Genomic DNA, 13,933 nt, shown 5'->3' with positions numbered 1-13,933 from the left:
TGAGAATATTTACCAAGTGGTTGGATCGCCTAACATTGTCGGCAAATCATGGTGAAACATTGTCGTTACGCTTGATTTGAACATCAATTTACTAAGTATCTTTCGCTATGCGATTCAACTGAGTAAATCAATTTTTTTTCACATTAATCCTACGTTTACAGACGTTGAATCAATGCAAAAACTATTGATTTACTGAATTTGCAACATCATATTACTATTATTTTTCATCAGTGAATGGGAGCAAGATGCTGTTGAAAATAGCCTTTTTTTAATTTACATACATGGTTGTCATCTATATCTTTCTCACTACTCCTCCTTATAAACTTTCAACCTTCCATACTTGTTCATTTGTCAAAAACGCAAATAAAGCAATGCATTCCAATAAAAGCCAATCCATCAACAACAAATGACTACACAATCTACACTACAAGTCAGTTGCCACCTTGTAAAAATGTCACTTTAGGTTGGTATGTTGAAACTAGGGATAGTAGATCATTGGGATGCGAAACTTCATCCGCTTTTGGCTTATCCGCAACACTAGAAGGGTTACGTTTTTTACTAATTTACAAAATATTTTACTTTTTATGGGTTATATAAGAAGAGTTAATTTGGTTTTAAAGTAATTTAAGGTTTTTAGTTGAAAGCAAGCCTGCAGTAAAGCGTAAAAAAATGTCAAATTGGCAATTGACCCTTCTAATGTTGAAGGAACAACGGAGTTGCGCGTCTCGTAATATACCGTCCCTAGTTGAAACACAACAACAAAACATATTGACAACAAGAAACCAATAACATTTTGGTAAAGCATACAAAAAATATTGCAACTGGCTGGGCAAAACTTGATGTATTTTTGCAAAAAAAAATAAATTTGAAAACCGCTACGCCTGCAGACTTCCGTACTTTTTTTTCGATTGTGAAACTATCAAAGGACATTTCCGTGTCATGGAACATGTGGGAGGCTTGTGAGTACAGTTCTATAAAGAATATGTTGAGTTGATTACAGAACAACTAAGGTCAAAGAGAATAGTTTGAGGCTACAGCATGTGATTCAAAAGTGCTTTCAACTTCTTTTGGAATCAAACTATGACAATAGAAAATCGTCTGCCCCGATAGCTCAGCTGGTTAGCGCGCGACTTCGTGAACGAAGAAGCTTTAAGATCAAGCGGTGCTGGTTCGACTCTCGGGGTGTGCACTTGAGCAACGTATTTTAAGGACTGCTCTACATTCAGCGGCATCTAATCGATGGAACAATTCTCCGGCAACAAGACTTCAACAAACGGAAAACTTCACTCTGACAATCGCAGTGACCTGTTCTGCGTCAAGAGCCTCTACAAGTATGCGAAACTACCAGGAGTAACCTATCAAGGCTTTGTCAATCCGAAGATAAAGATTCAAAACCAAACAAACAGAAAGCGAAAAAAGAAAGCAAAAACCTTTTTCCACCAATTAAAACAGGGCACAAGAGTGCAGAAACTCGAACTGTCGAGTCTGATGAAGGACAAAAATGTTTGGAAGAGCTATGTTGGTAATATCCGGATACGCCCGAATAGATGATAATAAAATCCCCTTATGACATAACAAAATAATTTTTGTTCTAATCGCTAGGGCCTGTCGATGTTTGTCTGAATAGCAATAAGGGTCATTAACGAGCCGCTAGTTCTTGTCTTTTTATTTGAGACAGGTTGGTTGACTGGTTTTGAATCTTTATCCTCGAACTAACAAAGCCTTGATAGGTTACTCCTGGTAGTTTCGCATACTTATAGAGGCTTTTAACACAGGGCCGGTTATCGAGCTTGGCAGAGTGAAGTTTTTCGATTGTTGAAGTCTTGTTGCCGGAGAATTATTCCATTCACTAGATGCCACTGAATGGAGAGCAGTCCTTAGAATGCATTGCTCAAGCGCACACTACGAGAGTTGAACTTGCGCCGCGTGATCTTGAGCTGGGCGTGTAACCACTGAGGTAACGGGACGGACAGTTTCAACTCTCTTTTGTCGGTGTCGATGTTTGCCTGAACGGCAATGAAGGTCATTAATGAGCCGCTAGTTCTTGTCTTTTCATCCAAGACAGTTTAACTCTATTTTGAGGATCGAACAAAGAGCAGGCGTTGAGTCATTGACAAGAAAAAATCAAAAAAGTCAACTACCACTTGTACGTTATTGTGCTACCTAGTGGTATGCTTAAGGGAGAAAAAATATCAAATAAAAATGATGTTCTTAAAACAGTCCCAGTCAAAAGTGTTGTGTTTGCATAAAAGGTGACCAACGCGGTTAGTTGGAAATTTTCTCGATTGCCTTCACAACGTGAATTTGAAGTTGCATCACTGACATGGCTTGGACAGGATGTAGGCTCCTTAAATATTTTAAAGTCAAGATGCATTGTCAGCAGTGTTGGCGAAGGAGTACTAGAGATACTTTTAGACCCAGGCCCAAAACGATTTTAGAGCCGGTAACCTTTCTAAAGGGCCAGAGAACATGGAAAAAGCTACGGATTCCTTAGATATGGTGCGTCTTCTTAGAACTTAGAAGTGTCTTAACTTAGGTCCAAGAATCTCATTGATGTAAAGCCCAAATTATTCTACGACCCTGTGCATTGCCAATAAAATGTCTTTTTGAAAGAATTTCAAACGTAAGTTGACGACGAATTGTTTGAACAGTTGAATAGATAACACTGGTCAACAAAATGAGAAAAAAATTTTTGGAAGGACATCTAAGAGTGTTTTCTGGGGTTTTCAAGGTCGCTGAGTACGAATACGACATTGGTTTTGCCAGATTGACTCTAGTTTAGAAGATACCTATACCCCTAGATTAGCCCAAACTAGTGTATTTACCCCCTAAACATCTCACCAAGAAGTACGTTAATCTTAGCAATTTTGTTTGATATGGCATAATAATTAGTAACGAAAGCTAATTTAAAAATTACTGTAAAGTCCTACGTTCCGTCCTACATTTTGCTCCTGTACCAATTGGACATTCTCCCAAGATGAAAGAGAAGTATGATGCCATCAAACTTGTCCTTGAAAAGCTTGACTACAATACCCATAAGTGGCTCATCTGTGTTGGCATAAAAATGGTCAGTTTTCTAATTGGTCAACAAAGTGTATATACCAAGTATCCTTGCTTCCAGTGTTTGTGGGACAGCAGGGCGAGAACCCAGCACTGGCGCAAGAAAAACTGGCCAGAACGCACCAGTCTTCAAGTTGGGACAGCCAATGTAATCAATGAACATTTAGTTTCCCGCAGGGATAGAATTGTATTTCCTCCTCTGCACATTAAATTAGGGTTAATGAAGCAGTTCGTCAAAGCATTGGAGGGGTATTGCTTCAAGTACATTTGCAGTTAATTTCCAGGACTCTCCGATGAAAAGCTTAAAGCTGGTGTCTTTGATGGACCTCAGATTCGAACGTTGATGAAAGATTCGGATTTCACCAGTCAGATGAACAGCAATGAACTCACTGCATGGAACTCCTTCAAGGATGTAGTACAAAACTTCTTGGGGAATCACAAAGCACCTAATTACAGAGAATTAGTTTGGAAGATGTTATCTGCATTTGGAAAACTTGGAGCTAACATGAGCATTAAAGTTCACTTCCTATTCAACCACCTTGACAGATTTCCTGACAATCTTGGTGATTACAGTGAAGAGCAAGGGGAAAGGTTTCACCAAGACATCAAGACAATGGAAGAAAGATATCAGGGCAGATGGAATGAGCACATGATGGCAAACTATTGCTGGAACTTGTTGAGAAACTGCCCAAAAGTTTCTCACAAGCGAAAATCTTACAAGAGACATTTTTTCGGGGCAAATTTAGTTAATAGTTTTAATCTTATTGTATTTCATACCATTATTTTAAATTTACAATGAAAAAGATAATGTGGTTCCTTTTATCTAAATTTTATAGTATACAAGGTTGATTGACTGATTTAATGCAACATTTTTTAGTGTTTTATGTACTGACACTACTGTACGGTATATGATTGTGTATTTTGTGTATATGACATCGGTAACATCAAGTTTTCAAGTATGACAAATCTAATATAAAATCCCTAAAAATCTCGTGGTGTTGCTGTATTTAAACTTAAAACTGTCTTTATTGTTCACAATTGACCATTAAATTGCATTTGTGAAATATCTAATATGGTTAAACCGTTTTTTTTTTTATCTTGTGCATAAGGCTCAAATATGGGATTTTGGTCAAAATGACCCTATGCGATATCTCCAAAACTAGAGCCAATTCGGGAAAACTAAGGCCATATTCGGAATCAGCGCCCTTCAAAACCCCCAGAAACACTCTAACTTTGTCTGCCAAAAAATTTGTGTTGACCAGTGTAATGCGTAATTTGTTTAATAGTCCATTGTGAAGTCATTGTGAAGTCACAATAAAAGATTTGCTCAAGTCAGTTTACCAGTTTGAGTGACGTTTTTGTCATTTTACCTTGACAATTTCGTTGTTGGATGGCTGAACTATTGACAGAAAACTAATTATCGTGTTAAACAAGCTGAGACCTGAACCTTTGATCTTTATTATTTCCATGTTTATGTAACTGAGTTCAATTACTATTGAGTCAGTTGCATGTTTTTTGTACCACTACTGATGTGATTGATTGTGAGAATTTGTATTCTCAGACTGAGAAAACCTTGTTGGATGTTTTATCTTAGCAGTTTTGCATGGCTTTGAACCACTTACGCAGGACCGGTTACTAAAATTGGCAGAGTGAAGTTTCCGATTGTTGTAATCTTGTTGCCGGGGAATTATTTCATCCACTAGGTGCCGCTAAATGGAGAGCTATCCTTGAAATGGGTTACTCAAATGCACACCCGAGCCCCTGGACATTGTCGTTTCTGTGTTCACAAAGCTGAGAGATAATCAACTGAGCTATCCGGGAGAAGTTAAGTAAACTAGACCCAAAAGTAATTTCATGTATTTATCTTTGGAGTAGCTTTTCTCACTAAGTCGAGTCCATCTCTCCAATCGAGAATATTGTCGACGCTTTCCTTTCCAGATCTATCTTTTCCACAAACTTTTCTTTCGATGGTATAGCCAAAACCAAACTATCTCCCCTTCTTTTCCAATGTCCATATTTGCAGAGCTTCCTCTCTTTAATGTTCGTTAGCATTCCATCACTTTCTTAGATTCCGATCCTATTTTAGATACAGTATAAGTGCCCAAAGATTCAACGACTTCCGTAAACAGGGCTTGTTGTTTCTAGCTGCTTGTTTATCAATCAAAGCTTACTAATTATACACAAGTACATGCCAACAACTTTTAAAAAAATTGTTTACCACAATTTATTTCTAAGTCCTATTTTACTGCCGCCGGATCCATAAAGACAAAGGAACGGATTCAAATGACGAAGGAGACTACATGTTTGTTACGTCACGAAAGCATCCTGTTGACTGTTTGAGTGCTCCCTCATAATTACGAAACCCCAACTCCGCTGCAAACAATGAACTGATCGATGATCCAAAGCTCAACCAGAAGAACAGCGACATGTTAAATTGCTTCCATTACCATCAGGGCCGGAACCAACTGGTTACGTTATGGAAGTCAGTTTTTAAGGTGTATTTTAGAGGCTTTTTTTCAAACCACTAAAACGTGCACATTGGATCACAGAATAGGGAAGAGAAATAGAGAAACAGCGACAAAATTTGTTTTAAGAAAACAGCCTTCTTCAACCTCGATTTGCCACTGAAGGCTCACACGACGACGACGACTATTTACAATCAGAAGTTGAACATTGTCGCGCTGTCACTTTGAGTCCACGTTAAGCCTAATTAGCGCCACCTAACCAAATTCATAAACAGAAGATGATTTCTAATGTGGCAAAAGCTTGATCAATTAACAATGCAAGTTTGCTTGATTTATTGTGACGTTTTGAAGAAACGCTCTTTTGTCACTTTATGGCAACAATTTTGTAAACATTTCTAGTTTTATCAACGTTGAAAGCGATAAATAGACATTTTTTTTTGTCGCTATATATCGGGGTAGCCGTCGGTTAGCCACTGCCTGGAGTCATCGTCAATTGAGACTAGACCTCCCATACCATGAGGTGATCTGTTGGTTGGTTGGTTTTTGAATCTTTATTCTCGGACTGACAACGCCTTGATTGGTTATTCCTGGTAGTTTCGCATACTGGTAGAAGCTTTTAACGCAGGGCTGGTTACCAAGATTGGCAGAGTGAAGTTTTCCGATTGTTGAAGTATTGTTGCCGGGAATTTTTCCGTTCACTGGGTGCCGCTGAATGGAGAGCAGTCCTGAAATGCGTTGCTCAAGCGTACACCCAGAGAATCGAACCAGCACCGTGTGATTTTGAGCTGGGCGCGTAGCCACTTGGCTAACGGAGCGGACTGCCTCCAGCGGACAATCCTTGTTATGTGGGCTGCCATCTGCATTTCACCACACTCACAGGCCGCAATCTCTGCCAAGCCCCAACGCAACATGTCTGCACCATATCGCCCAACATCAGTGAGTAAACTATTACGTTATGATGAGGTAATTTTGGAGAGACCATGACCCAAGTGGTCCTCAGATGTAAAATCCGAATACTTGACAAACTGGAGATGCGTCAGGTTTGAAACAGCATATTGCTAATTATATATAACGCAATAGCGGATCCAAGGAAGAAGGGAGCTGTTGAGACGATCGCACCCAAGGCCAGATTAATGTAGAGAAGCAGACAAACATATAATTGTGTTTTGTTGGAATTGCCTAAGGCTACTTTCTGGGTCCGCCCTTGTTATAACGAGCACATGTCTCATAATAATTTGACTTCTCTGATTACTTCGATATTAGCTTCTGAGATAGAGAGAGTCTCCATCGAGCTTACACCATCTTCAGTAAACTTATTCAAATAGAATAACATTGGCCGAGAGGAGATTTATTTATTCCATTTCAAACATGTAAAGCAAGCAACGATGACGTTTTGTTTTTTGAATTTCTTTTTGTTCAAATTGCGAACCCAAAACATGGCTGTCAAACTTGGTTCCGACTTTGTCTGTAAAAACCGCAAGATCATGCGACGCTGGTTCGACTTTCGGGATGTGCGCTTGAGCAACGCATTTCATGTTTAAGTTATTTTGACAGCCGATTGTAGCATCGAATAGACAGCGATAGACACGTGTTTCGCCCATGAGGCTGGGCTCATCAGTATCGCACCGTATTCTTGCCACTTGAGTAATCGACCGCCGCTTTACCAGTCAGTTTAACTCTTATCTTTGTGGAAAGAAAGAGCCAACAAAATTCTTCACGCATTTCATGTTGTTATGAATATGCAATCTATTTTAATAGATCAGTTGAAAATTAATCGTGAGAGTATGAAAGCCTCTCCTGGATCTCGATTCTGGTGGTTCCACATGCCGTTGATACAGATTCAATCACCAGACGACAGAATAAGAGGCTTGTTTATGTAGAGCTGTTGCTTGCCAGTGGGGATACTGCACGAAATAGGGAACGCTGGAAAAGAACTACAAACTAAGCATCTAGCTTCAAAGGCCGCATCGGTTATGATTCTGTAGCAATAGTTGCCTACTCAATAATTTGACCACTTGATGCCGCTAAATAACATTGTGTTACGTCATCGATGTGATGCTCAAGGTACAAAAGTGCCAGCGGCAATGTGCAATATAGGTGAGTCCCATACTTGATCCAAGCATCGGGGGATGAGAAGATAAGGTTCTCATTGTACTAAGCCTTCGGCACTAACGAGAGTAGGGTGGCCAGTTCCTTTCTCTCGGCCGCCTTTACTTCAGCCACTACGCCTACCCAATTTATTACACCCTGGGTAGAGGTGAGCGGTGATTTTCAACAACCAACATAAGCCGGGAGTCGAACCAGGATTGCATGATTGGAAAGCGAGTGCCTTATCCGCTGCGCCATCCCACCGCAATGTGCAATATACCAAAACCTCAATGAAGAGGAAAATGTGATAAACCTAAAAAGGTTTACAATGTGCTCGAATAGTTGTTGGTTGGGTAGGAAGGTACATGTCTGTACGGTAAATATCTATGATCTACATCTGTAGCACAGAAATGCTTGCTATTAAATATAGGCTACCCGTACTTTTGTACAGTAGGTAACTGCAATTGTGCTACAACCAATCAAGTTTATTTTCCATCGAGTAGTGACTGCGATACAATAACTAATAAAGTTTTATTCGGGTGCAGAACTATTTTTTGGTTATAGGTAATTTGTTCGTAAACAGTTGTTCGTAAAACAACTGTTTGCAAACAGTTGTTCATAAAATTAAATGGTTATGTTCGTAAAACAATTCTTCGTATACATCAATTGTTCGTGTAGGTGAATTGTTCGTGAACAGGTGATAGGTCAATTGTTCGTGAACAATTTTTCGCAACAGCAAGGTTTGTCTTGAAATTTCCAATGAAGGTGCATAATGCAAATTTTTATGACTAACCAAGTTACGACGACATAAACAAATAAGCACAATGAAAAAGCACATGTTTTGTTATTTATTCGAATACAACAATTGTCTGTGTTTAGTAATTCTTAGCTTACACTACCAATTCTACTTTAAGTAACTTCGTACAAATGGTACACCAGCCAAGTTTAGTATGAACTATTGTGTGCAATTCCACGCAAGTAATCACAAATTTCATCATCTTGAAAGTCTTGACCCCAAGTTCGGACGACTCAGTTCCACATTTGAAATGCAAATATTAGACGGCGCCCTTGACGACGATTTGGGCGCCCAACCCAAGTGTCCACCTCTGGATTGTAAAATGGCTGCCATAGCAGTTGTTACTCGTGCAGGACATTTCTTTCGAAAATGCTCACATTTCCAATAAGTAGTTTCTTGCCCTTGTGCGTTAAGTGCACTATAATCTTTGTAATAAAGCTGGCCACTGTACAAAAGTTTTGGCTTTCCTTTTTCGCTGCGCACAAACTGTAATGCCATTCTGAATGAGGGACTCGACACTCTGTCTGCTCGTCTACACTCTACAGCACGTCTTAAGCACAATTGCAACTGTTTTAAAAAAAAACTGTAACCTAACTATTTTACAAACAATTGTTTACGAACAATTAGTATTACGGTCAATTGCATGCACGTAGAACTGCTTTACAAAGAATTGTGTTTACGAGAATTGATTTTACGAAAAAACGTCGAACACCGAATAAAGTTTAGTAGAAAGGACAAAAAAGCAGCTGTAAAAAACAGCGTTTTAAAACTGTAAAGAAACCAGCCTCGACTGATGCAGATTCTTGATTATATTACTTAAAATGAGGCTGGGAGCGCACTTAAGTCTTGAAAGACTTTTAGAACCTCTGAATTAATTGAATTATTGATTTACAGTACAATCGTAGGCTGGTCTACAAAAATAGTGCAATACTACTACAGCAATATTAAGCGTAGAGCAGACGCTTAAACTGGAAAACATGTTCTAGGGATATAAATTGCATCTTATCTACAATTGTTCCAGAATGAGAGCAAAGCATTTGTGTACAGTACAAGAAGCTGAAAAAATTGTTAAAGATAAAACTAAAGATTTAGACGAAATTCAGTAAAAGGTCTTCTTCAGTTGGTTTCAGTCATGCGAGATGTTGACTTGGTTTATTTGAGGAATTCGTCGTCCTAAACACAATGCATGACGGTTACATTAAGCATCACAAACCAAGCGACCTTTATGAACGAACAGTCAGTGTAGTTTCAGACAGTCAACGAGCGTTGCTAAACAGCAATTGTTGTAAAAAAGTAACTTGTGGGTGCACAGAGGTAATAATAAACAATGCGTCTGGCATAGCACGTGTCTAACAATTGATGCATCTGGATTTAATTTTTGATCACATCTACTGTAAACTCACAAACCACGCAATCAAGTGGTTGACTGTTGACAAAACGACAAACTTTTGTCTTGAACATATTTCGCAACATATCCCATCATCAGAGCGCATTTGGCTTCAAAGACGCAGTTGTTGAATTTGTCAATCACTCTCAAGTGATTGTATAATCAACAATAACCACAATGCTATCCCTGACAGAAAATTCCTCATTTTTACATTGATTTAACATCCGCTGACGTTGAATCAATGGAAAAATGATGGGTTTTGTTGTCTGGCTAGTTACCTCAAGCGTAAAGAAGATAATCCCGGTGATGATTGCGAAGATAGCACCAACCCAAAGAATACCAAAACTGTATCCGTAGTAAGTTGTATCTGGAGGATACTGCACCATGAAGATGGCCAGGGCGGCAATAAACACGACAGCTGAAAGTAGGAGAGTGAAATCACTATCGTGACAGCTTCTCAAGCAGCAAATCAACTCTTTTTTACTTGCATTTTTACTTTACATCTTTATCCAACAAGCATTACACCTTACTTGACGTCGGTTTGGAAACATAGATCAAATCAGTTCAGGAAAAAACAAATCACAAATGTCTTGTCCAGGTCAGTTTTCTCATTTGTTAAAATGTAACCACTTGATGACAAGTGCTTTTTCTCAAAGGCTTTCTTTGCTTTCAGGTGCTAAGCTTACATTCTATAACAGTGGTTCTCAACTGGGTTCCGCGAAGCGATTTCAGAGAGTCGGTGAAAGTTTCCAAGTTTGCGGCATGGTTGATAAATTACGAAATTTAAAAATTGGTTGTGCTTTATTTATGTATTACATTACAGTGATTCTCAAACGTACGTCGTAACTCGTAACGCCTTGGTGCGTTGTGTGAAAATTTAAAGGACGTCTCACAAAGGTTTGGTTTCCTAACTAGAAAAAAATCATGTAAATGAGTTATATATTTTAATATTAAGGGTTAAGGCTATGTTGGCTATGTTCAACTTAATTCTTTGGAGACAGCGGATTGTTGATCAATGCTCTTAGAAATACAAACGTTACTCAGTAATCGAAACTTATGAAACATTTGATTCCATTAGGAGAGGTGATATACCAAACTTTCAAATACATTTTGTAGGGGTCCGAGACTGCTTCGAAGCCATCAAAAGGGGCCCGCCAAGACAACAAAATTGATAACCACTGATCTATAGTAAACCAAATATTACATTATCCAAAAACCAATTGGGATCTATGCTTGCGTGGGGAGTGAGAAAAAGTATTTAACTTTAGGTCGTTATCTTGTCAACAAGTAATCCTTTGTTTCTGGCATACGATTGTTAGGCTAATGCAAATAATTTCTGTTACTTTATATAAATTTATAAGTTAGCGAGCAAACTAACTGTTTGAGTGTTTGAGAAGCATCATACCTGAAAAGATGCAAAGGACTCCAGCAAGAATGGCTCTTCCTTGTCCATGGTTGAAAAATCGAGCCATGAGAATAATGGCAGAAAGGCTGATGCAAAGGATTCCCAGGATGATTAGGACGGAAACTCCAACCACCCATACTAATAAAATAAAATAGATACAATTAAAAAGTTTTAATGTATATATCGATTTTATTATTCAATTCTTTTTACATTGATTTAACGTCCGTAAATGTTGAATCAACGTAAAAAAGCTGATTTTTGACTAGGTAGAAACATTCTTGTTTACGAGCTATTCCAGTGATCAATCAAATTTAAAACTGGAGTCTTTGTTTATTTATTTTAGCCTTCACAAGTGGGTGGAGCGGAGGAGTTAAAGGAAAACAAAATTCTTTCTGTAGTTTGAAAATACATTCTCACATCTCCAGATTGAATACGATAATCTGTGGCAATCTGCCTGATTTTGTTTACTTATCGTGCGGTTGTAAATGAAGGATCCTTGTATAACATTTCATCCTCAATAACATAGAGGAATCAGAACAGAGATTGAGAGACATCACTATCAGCGTCTATTTCATTACTTATTCATATTTTAATACTTACATAAACTCTTTCCGGTCGACCCATAGTGAGTTAGCAGTGGGACTGAGATTGCGTCACACCACCCGTCTGACGCGGCGCTGATCACCGAGCATACGAAAGACAAGCCGAGGGTCAACGACAAAGCGTACAATCTTTTGATGTCATCATTTGTGTGCATTTTGCCGTTAATTTTTTACAAGGTGTAGTTTACAAAGGCAATCACTTTCTTGAAAATTTAAGTTTTTGCCTGAAATAGTTAAATTAGAGTACTAAAAGCTAAATTTATATATAGCCTACAGTATTTTACTATTATAGGATACGCATAACTCACTGAATTGAACTTTAAAGTTGTGGGCTACAAAAAACTTCTACCTTTTGTACTTGAATTGAAATTTAATTTGCTTAAATCAGTAATTTCCAACTATTTAAAGAGAAGAGAAAGCGATTTGGAACTGAAGAATTCCTGATTCCTCTTAAAGAAAACAAATTCTTCAATGAAAGTCTCCACCGCACTTCACTTGCCGTATCTATTACTGGCGTAGACCTTATGGTCTCGCCCTCTGCTAATTCAGCAATTTTACATAGAAGCAGTGACGCTAGAAACCTGAGATTTATTGACTTTTACTTTTTTTTCTCGCCCCAACTTTTAATCCCGATTATGTTGGTATCGGATAATAGTGAAGTTCACAATAAACCTTTTGTCACAGCCAGTAATAAAATGCAAGAAATTTTCTGATATTCAATTGCTTGATTGACAGTTTACTATTAGCGTGCGGTTTCCTTTTGTGTTTGTTATACATTATGCGGTGGCGCTAAAATTCTATTTCGTACCCAGACAGCAAAATCTGTCATTTTTACATTGATTCAACGTCGATTATGCTGTCTGGGTAGGGAGTTGGTCTTTGACACGATATGAGTCATTCTTTGCTGGCAGACAATAATTAGGAAGGTAATTTGTTATTTGCGCAAATTGCTTTGTAGTGCAAAAAGTGTTATTTGATATGCCGAGGGAGTAATTAGCAATAAGAGAGACGTAGACCTGATGGTCTCGGCCAGTAACTCTTGACGCCAAAAGGAAGCAGTAACAGATACGGTTAAGGTTGTTGAAAGCCCGGTCGAGAGGTGAGAGCCTCAGCTGGGTGTTACAAAGGACGTCGGTTAACGACTGTTGTGAGCATGCGTTGTGTCTTTTGCTAGACACTTAATGACAAGACACTAGACACTGCTAACTAGACACTAGACATTAGACACTGAGAACTGGCGTCGGCCGCTTTCGTTCGGACATGCACAAGTGGGGCCTGGCTCATTCATCAGAATGTGAGTGTGGTGCCACGGAACAGACCGCTGACCATGTCATCCACCACTGCCTAACCCACCGGCCTCCACACAGTGCGCAAGGTCTGAGGGTCCTGGACGACGAGACTGCTGTGTGGCTGAATATTTCCTGCCCTCTAATCTAGCCTGGAAAGATCGCTCATACGCCATCATCATCATCATCAATGACAAGCATAAAAGTGGACACGAAGATTGGTTTCCGCTTCTTCTTCTTCGTCGTCATAATTATTAGCCTATCCTAATTTGGTTTTGTCCCCATTAGTGGAGGTGACCGATTCTTTCCCTACACCGATTGCTTTCACTCCTATTCTCCATCTCGTTCTGTCCTTTGCATCTTCTTCCATCAGCCCGACTCTGTCAGCCCTGTTCACTTAATTTAAATCTTCGCTCATTAGTTAATATGTTTTCTTGTCATTGACACAATTTTCTTGATGCTTGCTCGTTCCGCTGCATATTGCATGCCACGTTATACTCATTCGTAATACGCATTTTACTGGTTAAGGCTCAGCAGCAGTCCCACTTTCTAACTGGCATAAATTGTTTATCAGCATTTTCTGTGGCACTTTGAAGATGTTTAAAAGCATTGTCAAATAAATACTTTGTTTTGGTTTTAAAGTTTTTCTCATTTCTGACTAAAACATTTTTCTACGTAGGCTATACTCCTGAAGCTGTTTCTAAACCTGCATCAAAAGGAATATTTCCTTTCTAAGCTTTGGACGCAATTTCTGATGCAAAGCATTGAGGTTAGCCCTGGTTTGCATTATATAGGCCTACAGTAGTTCCTCTTTCCTTGGGCACGCTAGAAGTTACCTCTGCGA

General features: G+C 38.9%; 1 protein-coding gene and 1 pseudogene across 1 annotated transcript; one reads left to right on the top strand and one right to left on the bottom strand.

Annotated features, from left to right (window-relative positions):
- The first annotated feature begins 3,280 nt into the window (after positions 1-3,280).
- On the top strand, positions 3,281-3,859 carry LOC145766022 (uncharacterized; annotated as a pseudogene).
- Positions 3,860-8,446: 4,587 nt separating this feature from the next.
- LOC145767480 (uncharacterized) lies at positions 8,447-12,047 on the bottom strand. The gene is made up of 4 exons (XM_082579313.1): positions 11,802-12,047; positions 11,202-11,339; positions 10,075-10,214; positions 8,447-9,582 (listed from the first exon to the last, which is right to left on the bottom strand). Exons 1-4 carry the CDS (start codon positions 11,956-11,958, stop codon positions 9,562-9,564), a joined length of 456 nt encoding a protein of 151 aa, XP_082435439.1. The 5' UTR covers positions 11,959-12,047; the 3' UTR covers positions 8,447-9,561.
- Between the last annotated feature and the right edge of the window lie 1,886 nt (positions 12,048-13,933).

The sequence above is a fragment of the Aplidium turbinatum genome, chromosome 3 (genome assembly GCF_918807975.1).
Source record: "Aplidium turbinatum chromosome 3, kaAplTurb1.1, whole genome shotgun sequence".
NCBI classification, from domain to species: domain Eukaryota; kingdom Metazoa; phylum Chordata; class Ascidiacea; order Aplousobranchia; family Polyclinidae; genus Aplidium; species Aplidium turbinatum.
The sequence above is the reverse complement of the archived record's forward strand: the minus strand, read 5'-3'. Positions and strand labels throughout refer to the sequence as shown.